Consider the following 16346-nt stretch of genomic DNA (forward strand, 5'->3'; position numbering starts at 1 on the left):
AGCAGCACTAACAAAAGATAAATTGTAATAGAGTGAGGAAGGAATGAACAGCAATGAATCAAAGAACCCAAAAGTTAACAAGAAATCTGCTATCATCTCCACTAATTAGCACAGTTATACAATTGATCACAAATCTCTAAATCTCAAGAAGCACCAATGCAATGCTTCAGATTATGAGTGAGAATGACATTTCTATAGGGAGAACTAGAATGAATCATAATCTTTTTTCACTTGATTAAGACATACTTCATAATTAATTATGACATGCTATGTGTAAAGGTGATAGATTGACACTGGCTGAAGTAGATGATCCCTAGTCAAATACGCCTCACAGATCATGTAAAACTTGGTTTGTGCTTACATCTGGCTTAGTGTAGGAATCTAAATGCCCTAGAGCTGCAGCGCCAGTATCGCTCTACCTGAAGGTTTGATCGATGTTTATAGATCACAGCAAATGCATACGTAATGACTACCATACTTATTTTGAAAAATAACACAGATAGGAGGAATAAGTTCTGATGTACATGGTATAGTAAGGCAAATATTATTAATAATCATGAACTTTAATTCTAAAAGCATAATTATATATGGTCAAGGGCTATAAACAATAATCAAATAAAAAGATGATACAACAAATTTCAAAGTAATCACAGATCCCTAAAATTATAGTGGTAGAACATTCTTAACTATTGGTTAACAAAGATAAAACAAAGCTTGATAAAACTATATTTGCACAATACTGATATAAACAGCCACAGAATAAAGGACTTTAAATGTAGTCACCATAAAGAAATGATAATGCCAAGTACCCTGATTTTATAACTACACAATGTATACATGAATCATAACATCATTTTGAACCTCATAAACATATACAGATATTATGTATCAATAGAAAATAATTTATTTTAAAAAGATGATTTACAAATTACATGCTCCTAAATTGCTAAAAATATTCAATTTTCCTATACTGCTATAGAATGCTATTAGTTAATATGTCTTAAAACATATTTGGGGGACTGGCATTGTGGCATAGTAGGCTAAATCTCCACCTGCAGTGCCAGCATCTCATATGGGTGCCGGTTCATGTCCTAGCTGCTCCACTTCCAATCCAGCTCTCTGCTCATGGCCTGGGAAAGCAGTAGAAGATGGCTCAAGTGCTTGGGCATCTGCATCTGTGTGGGAGACCCAGAAGAAGCTCCTGGCTCCTGACTTCGGATCATCCCAGCTCTGGCTGTTGTAGCCATTTTGTGATTGAACAAGTGGGTGGAAAACCTTTCTCTCTGTCTCTCCCTCTCTCTGCCTGTAACTCTCACTTAACAAATAAAACCTTTTTAAAAAAATTTGGGGATGACAGATGGGGAATCTTATAATAAGAAAAGTACCCTTACCAGAAACTAACATGCTTATAACATTTCACAAATAGTTCTAGGATTCTTCAACATATCCACTCAGAACCATAATATTCTCAGGAACTAAAAGTTTGCTCAAACATTTCAGATTTATATATATATATATATTTATTTATAATATAAATATATATATAAAAATTATATTATATATCTAATGTGTATATATATATATAAAGTATATATATATATATATATATATATACTATTTTCAGGTTTAAATTATACTAATAAAGTGATATAATGCCTTACCTAGAGTATAAAAGTGATTCCATAGGACTTAAACAATGTAACTAATATCCTGTACATATGAACATATCCAGAGAACAGCCTCTGAAACTTTTTTGTAAGGAGAGAGCAAAATCATATTGATGGAATTAGGTGATAATTAATGTTCATCAGTAAATGACTATCACTGATGCTTATGCAGAATCTTGATAATACTGGTCAGGTGCTATGCTTCTATTGGCTGGACCCCAAAAATTTCATTAAATGTTTTTCTAAGATTTACTTATTTATTTGAAAGGCAGAGTTATAGAGAGGCAGAGAGAGAGAGAGAGAGAGAGAGAGAGAGAGAGAGAGAGAGGTCTTCCATCCACTGGTTCACTTCCCAGATGGCCACAACTGCCAGAGCTGCACCAATCTGAAGCCAGGAGCCAGAAGCTTCCTCCAGGTCTCCCACGCAGGTGCAGGGGCCCAAGCACTGGGGCTTCCTCCACTGCTTTCCCAGGCCATAGCAGAGAGTTGGATTGGAAGTGGAGCAGCTGGGACTCAAACTGGCACCCATATGGGATGCCGGCACTGCAGGCAGCAGCTTCACCTGCTATGCCACAGCACCAGCCCCTGTCATCAAATTTTGACTTGAAGCATTGATGCTAGCAGTTCTGACTGGCCTAGAAATCTGAGGTTAATTGAGGGTCTCTGAAGTAAGACTGTCACCACAAGTCACTAATATCTTCCAAATACTGACAGAAGTTAATTTACATAAAGGTTTAGCAAATGCCTTAAGCCAGCTGCAGTGACTGACATTCACCAACTGAAACACATGCTGCTTTGGCTGTTATTTGCCTTTGGAATGCTGTCTGGTTAGTGGGTTTCATTGTGGTATAAAAATTATGAATTAAAAATATTAAATGATAAAGTTTATTTTCCCCAAGGAACAAGACTTTAACTCAAGAGTCTGTTTCCAAAATATAAAGTATTATTTTTGTTCTGTGTTTAAGATTTCAAAATTCAAGACACTACTCCCCCAGAAATATTTTCCTAGGTTGGGTCTATGAACAGAGAACTAATAAACTATATATTTAAAGCTAAGTAAAGCTTGGGACTCCAATGTCTTGTCAGTTCAAATTTCCTAAATTCAAATGATGATTGTAGTGGAAAACATGGAATAAGCCATATAAAAGAAGGAAGAGAAATCTCCATGCAAGAGGAGGGAGAATAGTAAGAACAGAAGAAATTATGAGAAAATTATGAAGTAGTTGAAAGGCAGAGTGAGTTACTGAAATGCTTATGGAGGCACCATCTAGTCTCTCATTCAAAGGAACAATAAGTGTCAGAAAGAATTGGAATGAAGTCAAGGACTTAATAGGGGATTTATGGGTTTTAAGTTTGTGGAAGCTTCAAAGTCTACTGTAAACACATCCCTAAAGGAAAAAAGAGCAGTAACTCTGACAAATTTTGAAAGTAGTTTAGGAATTCAAAGCAATTTTTCAACACAGTTGTAACAATCTCTAACATATACTGTGAGGAAGAGGAGATTTATATGGAAGGAAATAAATACACTTCGAACTCCTATGGATCTATATCTAGTAGATCGCATATCTAGGCATCATTTGATATTCTATTAATTCAGATGAAGGAATTGAAGGTACATTTATAAAATCAAAGACAGAAGACTGTAACAGTCAATGAGGCTTTGGAAGTGGTAGAACTTGATATGAACTTTTTCTCTTCCACCTGCTACCTCCGTACTTGGACACATCCATGCTATCCTGCTAACCTTGATTTTCTCATCAGCAGCATGCAGTAAGTGACTGTTGTAGCCTCCAGGTTTGGGACAAGTGTTAATATGTGTGAGGTACACAGAACTTCTAGTAGAATTTTAGTACATGGTAAATTTTAGCCTATCTTAATTATAACAATTAAAAATGGTGCTAAGTTCCATGAGGTCTCAACTTCTAGAACAAAGTAGAAGAATTTCAGACATTACTGGTAAATTAAAGGGCTTAGCAGAAGCCATGACTTCCAATAGACATGCATACAAAGTTGTATACTTTAAGACACAAAGACCACTTTAGCATAGAAAGGTGACTGAAATGACAAAAAAATCATCAGGTTAACCAAGTTAACAATAAATCGAATGCTATCAAAACCAATACAATGTGGGGATTTATTAACTGACATGCTACTTATGCAGGTAAAACAGCTTTTTACTTGGACTGGTGTTATGGCTCAGAGTGTTAAGTAGCTGCCTGTACTACTGGCCATCCCATATGACTGCAAGTTTAAGTCATGGCTGCTATATTTCTAATTCAGCTAATGCAGCTGGGAAGGCAGTGAAAGATGGCCCATGTGCTTGGGCCTCTGCCATCCATGTGAGAGACCTGCTTGGAGTTCCGGGTTCCTGGCTTCAGTCAGACCCAGCCTTAGGCCATTGCAGCCATCTGGGAGAGTGAACCAATAGATGGAAGAGCTCTCTCTTAGTCTCTCCCTCTCTTGTAACTCTGCCTTTCACATAATAAAATAAATCTTAAAAACAACCCAGCAACTTTCTAATGCAGTAAACAACATTAGTGAGAATCTTCCATACACTGTTCTGATCTTTCTCATCTCTGAATTTTGAAATGAATATAATCATCAATGAAGCTGTCTAGAATGCAACAATGAAAGAACTAAAGTGGAAAGACAACATAAAGAGATGTGACCAGCAGAAGAGAAGGGCACAAAACGGCTTCAACATGCACAAAACATTATAAAGCTCTTGCACTTATTCTCAACTTTGAAAGCCTTAAGAGAGAGACAGATGAAGTCACCTTAGAACAATGTAAATAAATAATCTGGGGCCAGTGTTGCGGCATAGCAGGTAAAGTCATCATCAAAGCACATGGGCGCTGGTTCAAGTCCTGTGTGCTCCACTTCCTATTCAGCTCCCTGATAAGGTACTGGGAATGCAGTGAAGGATGGCCTAAGTACTTGGGCCCTTGAACCCACATGGGAGACCTGGAAGCCACATGGGAGACCTGGAAGAAACTCCTGGCTCCTGGGATTGGGCCAGCTCCGGCTATTGCAGTCATTGGAGAATCAACCAGCAGATGGAATCTCTCTCTCTCCCTCTACTTCTCTTTCACTGTAACTTTGTCTTTCAAATAAACAAATAAATAATTTAAAGTGAAAGAATAAAATAAATAAACTTTATTCAATTATTAAGGTATTATCTTTCAAGCACAAAAGTATCTTTCTGAGGCCAGCATTGTAATGCAATTGTTTAAGCCACTGCTTGTGTCAGTGGCTTCCATATCAGAATAGCCAGTTTGAGTCCTGGCTGCTCTGTTTATGTCCAGCTCCCTGCTAATGCACATGGGAAAGCAACAGACCATGGCTCAAGCACTTGAGTATCTGCTACCCATGTGGGAAACAAGGATGGAGTCCCTGGCTCCTGACTTCAGCCTGCTCAGCTCTGGCTGTTGCAGCCCTTTGAGGAGTGAACCAGCAGGCACATGGAAGATCAATCTATCTCTCTCTCTCTCCTTTTCAGACAAATAAAAAAATAAATCTTCGTTACAAAAAAGGACCTTTAATTTTTTAATTTTAACTTTTAATTAGTTTTTATCAGATTCAATGTAATTTGTGGATACAATTCTAAGAACATAATGATTTGCAATGAAATGCATACAACTGGAGAGTATCTTATTGATTGAAATAAGCCAGACCCAGGAAGACAAATACCACGTGTTCTTTCCTATATTTGGGTGCTAAAATTTAAAAAACAAACAAAAAAGAAAAAGTAAAGAAGAAAGAAATGTCTGTATCAGTATTACTGTAAATATAGTTTTATAAAACATTCTTTGAAACTTTATCCAACTAATGGCTAAGAATGTTATACTACTATAGCTTTAACCACATTTGATTACTTTTCAAAAAATTACCTTTCTATACTATGGCCTAGGATGCTGGTGCTCAGCAAACCATCTTTCTTCTTTGTCATCTGGCTCCCTGAAAGGTTTCACCAATGAAGGGGGATGCGGGAGAAGCAGGTGGAAATAGGAGGGGGATGGCTGAATAGATTTACTGCTCCCATGAGCATGGCACACATACACTCCACAACTCCAAAAATCAGTGGGTGGTTCTAGTTCCTGGCTTGTCTCCAGATACCCAAATCCAGTGTCACTGTACCCCTCAAAAGAACTTGTGTAAGCATAATTGCCTTATAGTATGTAACAACATTGTTAAAACAGGAACAGAAAGTACTGTGGAAGCCTGACTCTACCTAACTGGTTAGTGAAGGCTTGAGTTATGCATTTCTATTACAATTGATTCATGACATACGAATAATTTTCCAGGTGAAACAATTTATGGAATGAAGTTTGAATAGATGCATCATCAAGTTCAATGAGAAGAAATTAGGGCATTCTTGGAGTTTCAAGCATTCCTACAGGACTCAAATGCTGGCCTAGTAAAGAGAAGTAGAACAACAACAGTACAATACATTGAGATATGTAGATGCCAGATAATGAAATCCCACATGGACTCTAAGTGTATTTGTATGTGTAGAGGGTTAAGAACAAAGAGCAGGAGGAGACAGAAATCTTCAAGCAGAGAAAATGTCCAAAGGTCCCTGCCTTCTTGGAACATAGAGGGCATGAGAGGAGAGAGCACAAACTGGCCAAGAAGACTGTAAGAGTTTATATTCTCTATAATGAGTTTACATTTTACTCCAACTGTAATATCCAATCACTGAGGAATTCTATTCAAGGATTAGAGTGGTACGATTTATGTCTTGAAAATATTGCTATGACAAGCACAGGCTTTGTTAGACCAGTAAGGAAGGCACTCAAACAAAAGATGATAGCGACTTTGACCATTGAGGGAAACAGAGGAGGTGGAAAGAATGAAACAAATCTTTCTAATTATAGAGACAGTAAGAACATCAAAAAGTACTATGTGGAATTTTCTGCATATGAAGAAAAAAGTGATTCTAGATAAAATTATATCATTCCACAATTTCCTATAAGTCAACAGTATTCAGGCTACTATATTATTTTGCTGTTTGCGATGTATACATTTCTTTCAATATGCTTTGGAAGAAATGTTTTCAGTTGTAATATTTTTTCCAAAGCTGATAAGCTTTAAGTATTCATCTATCTACTTGCTCAAACTATGTGCCAACATGCATATGTACACAACTCAAATAAACATTCTTCAGGATTCTTTGATTTTTCTTATTGATGTGAATAGAGAAACCACTGCCTTCATAGATCAGTAAATAAACAGAGCCCAAATCATTACACGACACATGAGTTTTATCACACTCCTTGCTATGCTTCAAGTTCTAGTTTTTTCCTCATGAAAAACAATTTATTGATCATGCCCAATCCTACTTAAATATGATTTTCTAACCACATCTTCTTTATTTCTATAGTACCTTGTTTTTACAACTAAAATATTTTCTACTGTACAAATAATAGTTATTTGTATCAGCAAAGATCCTCTTGTTGAATAATAATTAAAGTGTTAGGATATTCTGTCATTAAGAGCCTTTGTTATTGATAGACATCTCATAAATTTGATTACTGTTCCATTAAAAAAACTTCACCAATTAAAATAATCAGTTACATTTCTAGAAAGCATTTTAGTAATATTTGATAATATGAAGAAACTAAAAGTTGTTTATTGGCTCTGATCCATTAATTATTATTATTATTAATTTTTTTTTGACAGGCAGAGTGGACAGTGAGAGAGAGAGACAGAGAGAAAGGTCTTCCTTTTGCCGTTGGTTCACCCTCCAATGGCTGCTGCGGCCGGCGCACCACGCTGATCTGAAGCCAGGAGCCAGGTGCTTCTCCTGGTCTCCCATGGGGTGCAGGGCCCAAGCACTTGGGCCATCCTCCACTACACTCCCTGGCCACAGCAGAGAGCTGGCCTGGAAGAGGGGCAACCAGGATAGAATCCAGTGCCCCAACCGGGACTAGAACCCGGTGTGCCGGCGCCACAAGGCGAAGGATTAGCCTAGTGAGCCGTGGCGCCAGCCCTGAGCATTCTTATTCATAGTCTTTTAAAAAAAATTACACTTTTGTTTCCTTAATGTAGAATCTTAGACATATAATTAATGGATCAGGCCGGTGCTGCGGCTCGCTAGGCTAATCCTCCGCCTTGCGGTGCCGGCACACGGGGTTCTAGTCCCGATCGGGGTGCCGGATTCTGTCCCGGTTGCCCCTCTTCCAGGCCAGCTCTCTGCTGTGACCAGGGAGTGCAGTGGAGGATGACCCAAGTGCTTGGGCTCTGCACCCCATGGGAGGCCAGGAGAAGCACCTGGCTCCTGCCATTGGATCAGCACGGTGCACCGGCCACAGCGCACCGGCCACGGCGGCCATTGGAGTGTGAACCAACGGCAAAAAGGAAGACCTTTCTCTCTGTCTCTCTCTCTCTCACTGTGTCCACTCTGCCTGTCAAAAAAAAAAAAAAAAAAAAAAAGAATGCTCAGAAACATGACAAATTTAGAGTAGAGAAAATTGGCAAGTCTGATTTCCTACAAGAATCAAATTACTCACTAAATTATGCCACAAACATGAGATGGATTGTTATGAAACCATTCTAAATGGTTTTTAAAATCTATTAAATGGCATGAGAAAATGTTCCTGCTATAATTTTCAGTTAGAAAAAAATAGTAAGATGTAAAAGTGAATACAGATGTCCAGTCAAACCAAATGATGAGTTCATAGACTGAGCTTTCCCTCTGTTGAAACACATAGCAGTGAACGATAATATAAAAAGAGGAACCTAAACAGATATAGTATGCTTTTTAAAAATTTAAGTATCTCCTCAAAACAGAAACAGCAGAGAAGACCAAGTTAATAACAATAATAAAAAAAGACTGAAGTAAGGAGTCACTGGATTGTGAACGTGGAGGTGAGGGAGTGGCCTAGATTATGTAGGGACTGTAGAATACAGAGAGCACACACAAGAGGGTAAAGACCCAGTCTCAATATTAGAAACTCAGTGGTGTAACTGGTCTCTACTATTTGCTGTTCCCTATCAGGACAACACATATGTAGCTGTATGCCTGGGGCAGCATGAGTAGGTAGATGCAACTCTAACTAAAACCTTACACAAGACAGCATCTGCAACAAACTTTAAATGCCTACAGAGCAAGATCCATGCTCCTGATAAAAGCTTTGGGACAACCTGGGTACCAAAGACAGGTGAAGTTAAAGTAATTGAAAAAATGAAAAGACAAAGAAGGATCTGGGGATCAAGGGAAGGAAAAGAGTGAGGGACAGACTGATATGCAGTCTTAGTCACAACTATAGAGATATAACACAAAGTACTTTTAGACAATATGTAAATGATTGGTCATGCCAGTGTTCCAATGGAACTTTACCTTCAAATACAGGTTGGATTGAGCTCAAAGGCCATAACTTTCTGACACCTTTGTAATATTGACATTCCAACACCATAATGGAAACTAATGAGTAAAAAGACAACTTATAAAATTTGCGAGATTACTTCAGAATAAAGAAAAACTAAAAAGGAAGCATCAGTGAGATAAATAAAAATAATGCTCCAAACTAAAAATAATACATCACTAAAGAGACAAAAATGAATGATAAATATCACAGAAATCGTGGAAACACAAATTATCATCATTTAAAAGTAACTACACCAATAATATTAACACTAGAATAGACAGAGTTTAAGATATTAATAAACTGAAAAACAGGTCAAAGAAAGTGGGATCAAGGAACATTTTTTAAAAATGAGTTAGGAGATATGGTGGATTGGATCAAGTGGCTCCAATGTATATCTAAAAGGACTTTCAGGAAAAGAGGAGAAAAGTGATGAAGTAATACATGAACAAATCATGGCTGAGGAAGTTTCAGACACCAAGGGAGTCATCAATCTTAAAGTTCTAAGTTCAGACCAAGATAAAGAACTATGAGAGAATATATACATAAAATAAACAGCAATGGAAAGCCAAAGGTAAATAAGAAAACTGAACAACCCATCAGAAAAAAAGACTATAATTTAAAAAACACAGCTATTAAAAATATACCAGAAAACAATGCTATAATCGAAGCACTGATAAAATAAGTCAATCTAAAATTCTATACCCAGAAAGGCTATCACATAACAAACAAATGAAAACCTTTTTGACTGAATTTAACACTCTACTACTTCCACTGAAAGAACAGCAAATGAGAACCAAGAAAATGCAATGTAACGATGGTAGTACAGTTAAATATATTTTTAAATGTTGCCTAATGATTATTAAAACAATGTAGTATCTTTTAACAAAAATAGTAGTACTAGAAATTTCAGTAAACACTGGGAGAAAAGTAAAAGGAGATCAATTATTAGTTAAAATATTCAAAAACTCTCATTTTATTTGGAAGCAAAAATATACTGCATAAATTTATGATATTAAAGTTGCATAGTTAAGAAAACATGTTCACATGAAGACCAACTAACAAATTAGTAGGAATACTATGTATAGCTTTTAAAATATTATTGGAGGAGTCAAGAAGGAAATGTTGAGGAATTAATCAAAACAATAAACAATCAGAACAAAAATAGAATGCAAATGTAAATAACATGCTCAATCAGACTTGCCCCAAATGATGGAGTTAGAAATGTGCCAGGAGATTCCAATACAATCCCATCAAGGTGGCATGTACCAATGCCATCTCACTAGTCCAAGTGATCAATTTCAGTTCACAATTGATGGCTCTGATAGGTCTAAGAGTCAAAGGGATCACACAAACAAAACTAGTGTCTGCTAATACTAACTGCTAGAATCAAAAAGGGAGAGAAAGATCCAACATGGGAAGTGGGATACACAGCAGACTCATAGAATGGCAGATGTCCTAAATAGCACTCTGGCCTCAGAATCAGCCCTTAAGGCATTCAGATCTGGCTGAAGAGCCCATGAGAGTATTTTAGGCATGGAAAGCCAAGATACCATGGAAAAGAAAAAAAAAAAAAAAAGAAGAAGAAGATCTAAATGAAAGATCTCTGTGAGTGAGATCCCAGTGGAAAGAACAGGGCCATCAAAGATGGAGGTACCTTTCTCTGAAGGGAGGAGAGAACTTCCACTTGGACTATGACCCTATCAGAATAAGATCAAAGTCAGCGAACTCTAAAGGCTTCCATAGCCCTGGCAACTCATGACTAGAGCCTAGGGAGATTACTGACGCCATGAACAGGAGTGTCAAATTGTTAAGTCAGCAACAGAAGTCACTGTGTATTTACATCTCATGTGGGATCTGTCCTTAATGTGTTGTCTAATGTGAAGTGATGCTATAACTAGTGCTGAAACAGTATTTTTACACTTTGTGTTTCTGTGTGGGGTACAAACTGATGAGATTTTTATCGATCTTCTGTATATAAAGATAATTGGAAATGAAAAAAAAAACCTGGTGTTAAATTGGAAATGGCATAGAAAATTAATTAATTTTTTAAAAAAATATTATGTAGGATCTCTGTCTTTAATGTGCTGTACACTCTTATTTAATGCTATAACTAGTACTCCAACAGTATTTTTTTTTTCACTTTGTATTGCTATATGGGGGCAAACTGTTGAAATCGTTACCTAATATATACTAAACTGATATTCTGTATATAAAGAGAATTGAAAATGAATCATGATGTGATTGGAAGGGGAGAGGGAGTGGGAAAGGGGAGGGTTGTGGGTGGTAGGGAAGTTTTGGGAGGGGGAAGCCATTGTAACCCATAAGCTGTACTTTGGAAATTTATATTCATTAAATAAAAGTTTAATAAAAAAAATAAAAAATGTAAATAAATTATCTTTCTACCAGAGAATATAAAATTGGACAAAAATTACAAAAAGTACATTTATATATATGCCAGTTATATTATTCATGCATTCATGCATGTGCTGTACACATTCATACATCACACAGAAATATACCAAAATAAAAAATTACTTATCACTGTGGTATAGAAGGACAAATACACTTTCTTTAAATTTTTCAAAGTTGTCTAAAGTTCCTACATTGATCTGAATACTAAGTTTATTATCATAACACAAAAAGTTGTTTTAAAAAGAACTTCTTATCCTCCTTTCAAACATAAAGAGAAGAAGGAAACAACAGAAATTTTCAATTTTAACAGTAATAATTACAATTCTATATTTGTAAGCGAATAATTCAACCAAGTATAAAGACTGATTTTTTCCTGTATATCTCTGACACAGATGTTGCTTCAACTTGAAGACATAGCTAATGAATCAAACATATTTTCTAGTCAGTTATGAGAGAGAGAGAACACAAAGAATTTGCATGAGAACATTTTTGTCCATCTTATTCAGTTCCAGTAACTTAATTACTCAATGCTCTGTGCATGTTGAGCTGATTTAAGTCATGTGGCAAATGCTACAGTTCCTACCCAAGAAAGGCACTGGAACAGAAGCCATCATTTGGCATGACTTCATCAAGAAAAGCTGCTGACAACAAGAAGAGATCAAAGGCACATCAGGTTGCCTAACAAACTAAGCTCAGAAACCAAGGAGAGCACCCTGAGGAACTATGGGAATCTTGGGAATAACTAGAGAAACCAAACACAGTGTATGTTCTCATTAAATGATAAAATAAGATTCAGTTGTCTAATTAAAATGTCTGAGTTATAACATGTTATTTCTCAGCCTTTTCTTAGAAATAAAAATCACTTCACTATGCAGTATAAGAAATGATAGACCTAACAGATGTGTGACTTCATGATTATAGCTCACCTGTCTTTATCAAACTACCATTCTATTTTTAGTTCATTATGAACAGCCAGAAGCTAGTGGTTATGGTATGAAGGGTATTGGGATATATGTTTTATATGTATTATTCCATTTAAAAAAACCTTTTTAAAACAACTTACCTCTGGAAAAATATGTAGAAAAGCTGATTGAAACTTCTTCAATGAATTATCTAATTTGATCACTTAGCGGAATTATTTTTACTATGCTACAGTGATCAAAGCAGACATTATTTTAAGTTACTAAAATTGTATCTAAAATAACATAATCCAATAATCTTCCATTTGGCTCCAGTGGTGTGATAGGCATACGTATCTATTTATACCCACCTCATTCCTAAAAAGGACATGCAGGTTTATTTTACGCATCGTTGACCTGAAATTCTACATTCATGGTAAGTCTTTACTTCTAAGAAATTAGATTTACATATCAGTTCACAAGATTTCCTTCCTTATGTCATAAAATATGATTTTTATGGAACGAATCAAATGGAAAAGCAAAAATTGAGGTAAAACATGATTTTTTCAGTTCTTAATCCTCTGAGCTAGATAGTCTTATAAATAGCTCTTCAAGTGGATCTCATATTACAAAAATAGTCATAGAGCATTACATTATTTCATGAATTCTGGTTTTATTTCCCCAATCTTTCATAGCACCTCAGACGAAAACAGCAAAGCTCAGCTATACATATGACCAGGCTTGCATTTCTCAGAATATATTCTGCTGACACTAGAACCTACCAGACATTCTGTGGACAAAAGTATTCTATGGTCAAACAAACTGGAGAACTACTACAAATCTGAGAGGCTTTTTAATATTTATTTGGTTATGAAACTCCCCATTTCTAGGACAGCCAGTTGTACCAACATAAGGGTAAACAGGAAAATATCACGCTAGGAAAACATAGCACAGTGATATTTTGAGAGTATAAGCTTTCTCCTACATGAAGTGTAAACTCTCAGCATTCAATCATCTCCCAAGCCTTCTAAAGCATTCAAAAATGGCTAAGGTGTTCTTTCAATATTTAACCTTCTGCAACTACCAGATTACTGCAAAGGGAAAATGCTCTCCAGAGGAAATAGTGTTCTGAGACACCAGCAACTCATCCTTTTCAAACTTATCTGGTGTGGGTTAGCACCTTTGTTTTAGCTATAAGTATTGTTAAGAACTTTGCATTTCATGGATGGATACATGTGTATTTAAGATCGATAGGAAGAAGCTATGCAGATATTAATAGAAAATGGGTGAACATTTCAAAGTGATGTACCAACTGAAAGAAACATAACCCCTGGTAAAAAGACTACCATTCCTCTCACTTATCAGATCATTTGTAAACTATAAAATCTTACTTTGCAAGATGGAATTGTTGAGTAAAGTGTGAAGTTGAGATGTTGTCAATGCCAGTAACCATAAAAATAACCCTCATGAAAAACAAATAAAAAGAATTTTACTTAGAAAAAAATCTGCAAATTATTTGCTTCTGTGTACATATTAGTTTTAGTTTAGAACCCTAAAGAACTTCTAACTCTCGCTCTCTCCAGCATGATTGGACATAAGGTTTCTTGAAGAACAATAAGAAAATATACTCATATGCAGTTTTGACTGAACATGTAAAAGAAGATGTTTTGTTCCCAGGAAGGCTAAAAAGTGACAAAATCTTGGGCAAGAGAGAGTGGGGAGGTTCTATTTATCTTTTAACAATGACATGATTTGTGTTCAACCATGACAAGATGAATGTCCAAGTGTTCTTGGCTATAAAATAAAAACAAGATGCAAACTTACTCCTGATGAAATAGATTGTTATTTGAATAACAAGATGCTATTCAATTACTAAATCCTGAAACACATAACTTCTAAAACAACAAAAAAGAATACTGGCAAAATTTTTATTTTGTGATACACCAAAAATTTAGTTCTACATAGTTATGACTCATTTACTGTCTTCAAAAACATTGAATAGTCTACTCTAATTTAAAAAGTATAAATAGAACATGTGAGTTCAAGATTGCAAGTTACCTTTCAAGTCTTTCTTTAGTTTTCTGAGATCTTTTTGAAAATCTTCGAATTTCATTTGTGAGGCCTGAAAAAGGTCCTGGGGTTCTGGCAATGGAAATACACACTGCTCCTTTCCAGCATCCTAATGAGTAGGATGAACATAATTTTTAGACGGCCGAGCATTAGCATAAACAAGAATAACATAAGAGACCCAATGGCAAAGGTGAAAAACAAATAGCAAAAAAAAAAAAAAAAAAAAAAAAATTGCCAAATAATTCAACAAATAAATAACAAAATATCACAACATGTAACAATTGTCTTACCTCATCAAAATTTCGAAGATAATATGAAACAATATATGATAAAAGGCTTCTGCTATTGTCCTAGGCAGAAAGAACAAAGTTAGCAACAACACAGTTTAGAAATTATTAAATATACATTAGATAACATAAATTCCAGTGACTCTACATATGTGGATGAGAGCATTTAGAATGAAATGTTAATTTCATTCATAATGTTAATTTTATTTTATTTTGAATTGTCTCGGTCATAACATTAAAAGAGGTTAATGGAACAGAAGAATTTCCCTCCAACGCTCCAATCTAAGCTTTAAATGGAAGCAAAATTGTTCAACGACAGTCTAAATAGCCCCCTATTTTTACTCTTTAGTCAGAAGTTAATAAATTTTTCATTTGTGATTTCATTTTTATTTTAAATTTTTGTTGGTTCATTACTTTCATTTTTTGTAATTAATATCTTAAAAGAAATAATTAAATATTGCTTACATTTATATCTAGTTAGACTAGCAGGTGCCACTACAAAACTAAGCTTAATTGAGGCTCATTAGCAAATAGAGTAGGGAAATTAAAAAGGCTAAATATAATGAGAGCTCTTAAAATACCAAAAAAATATTATAATTCCTTATATCAGCAACTGTAAGTGAGAAAATAATACTTGTGAGGCTATAAACAAGATAATGTGCTCAGTTCCATAGAAAAATATGTAAAATTCTTTCATATCTAATAGTCTTCCAGGAATATTTTTTCATCTCCTTGCTGGCATATCTAGAGGCATTAATTTGAAACTTTTTAACTAACTTTTTCCTTTTCTCCAACTTAGTAGTAGAAAATATGCATTTGAGAGAGACTGTAATATATATGTATATATATATATATATATATATCTTTAAAAGCGAACCGTGTTATGCAAACTATACTCTCTGTGATGTTTGAGTTAATCATGAGTCTCCCCCTATTTATAGAGAGGGATATCCCTTCACAATCCTGACAGGAGAAAGTAACATGTACTAAGACTTCCATCATAAGTCAGATTTTTTTTTTAACAGAATAATTTAAGCCATTTGACTTTTTTCTTTCTTCTAACTTGTAAACCAGTGAAACAGTTAGTCTACAAATCAATTACCAAAACATTTATCAAAAGCCTGCTAATAGGCATACTGAGAGAAAATTTAAATGATCTGAGGAACAGCTTTGTCCTCAAAGGTCTGCTAACAGAACTGAGGCAGAGACACAGTCACACTGGTTTTGTAAACAATGAACCAATTCATGGAGACTTTTCATAGCTCTTCTGAGAGTTCAAGTGAAATTATAAAAAACAATTTTGCCTCAGGTATTTTTATTCTAGATTATCCTTATTTATTTAAATAAATAAAATTTGACTTTATGGAGAATTGAATAAAACATGAACCAAAACACAAAAAACAATCCTTTATTCATATAGCACTATAACAGGATTATATTTCAGATCTATTTTTTTAGATTGAGCATTATTCTGATCCTATTTATACTCCAATGTCATTTGCAAAAATTATTTCAATTCAATAAGAAATTGCTAAGAGCTATTAAAAAACTACCATATGTTTAGAAAAGAGCTCTTGTTTTTTAAATGTGATTTACCGGCTCTACATGTTGGAGATTTGTATGAGAATATGCACCTTGCAA

At 35.2% G+C, this 16346-nt stretch overlaps 1 protein-coding gene across 1 annotated transcript in view; it reads right to left on the minus strand.

The window, feature by feature from the left end:
• Positions 1–16346, minus strand: part of FMN2 (formin 2) — a 358901-nt gene that overhangs the window by 118713 nt on the left and 223842 nt on the right. The window contains exons 12-13 of the mRNA XM_062210677.1: positions 14709–14768; positions 14407–14527 (exon numbers count right to left, since the gene is read on the minus strand). Of these exons, the coding sequence (XP_062066661.1) occupies positions 14407–14527; positions 14709–14768 (181 nt within the window). The remainder of the gene's footprint in view (positions 1–14406; positions 14528–14708; positions 14769–16346) is intronic.

This window comes from Lepus europaeus, chromosome 14 (assembly GCF_033115175.1).
Source record: "Lepus europaeus isolate LE1 chromosome 14, mLepTim1.pri, whole genome shotgun sequence".
NCBI lineage: Eukaryota > Metazoa > Chordata > Mammalia > Lagomorpha > Leporidae > Lepus > Lepus europaeus.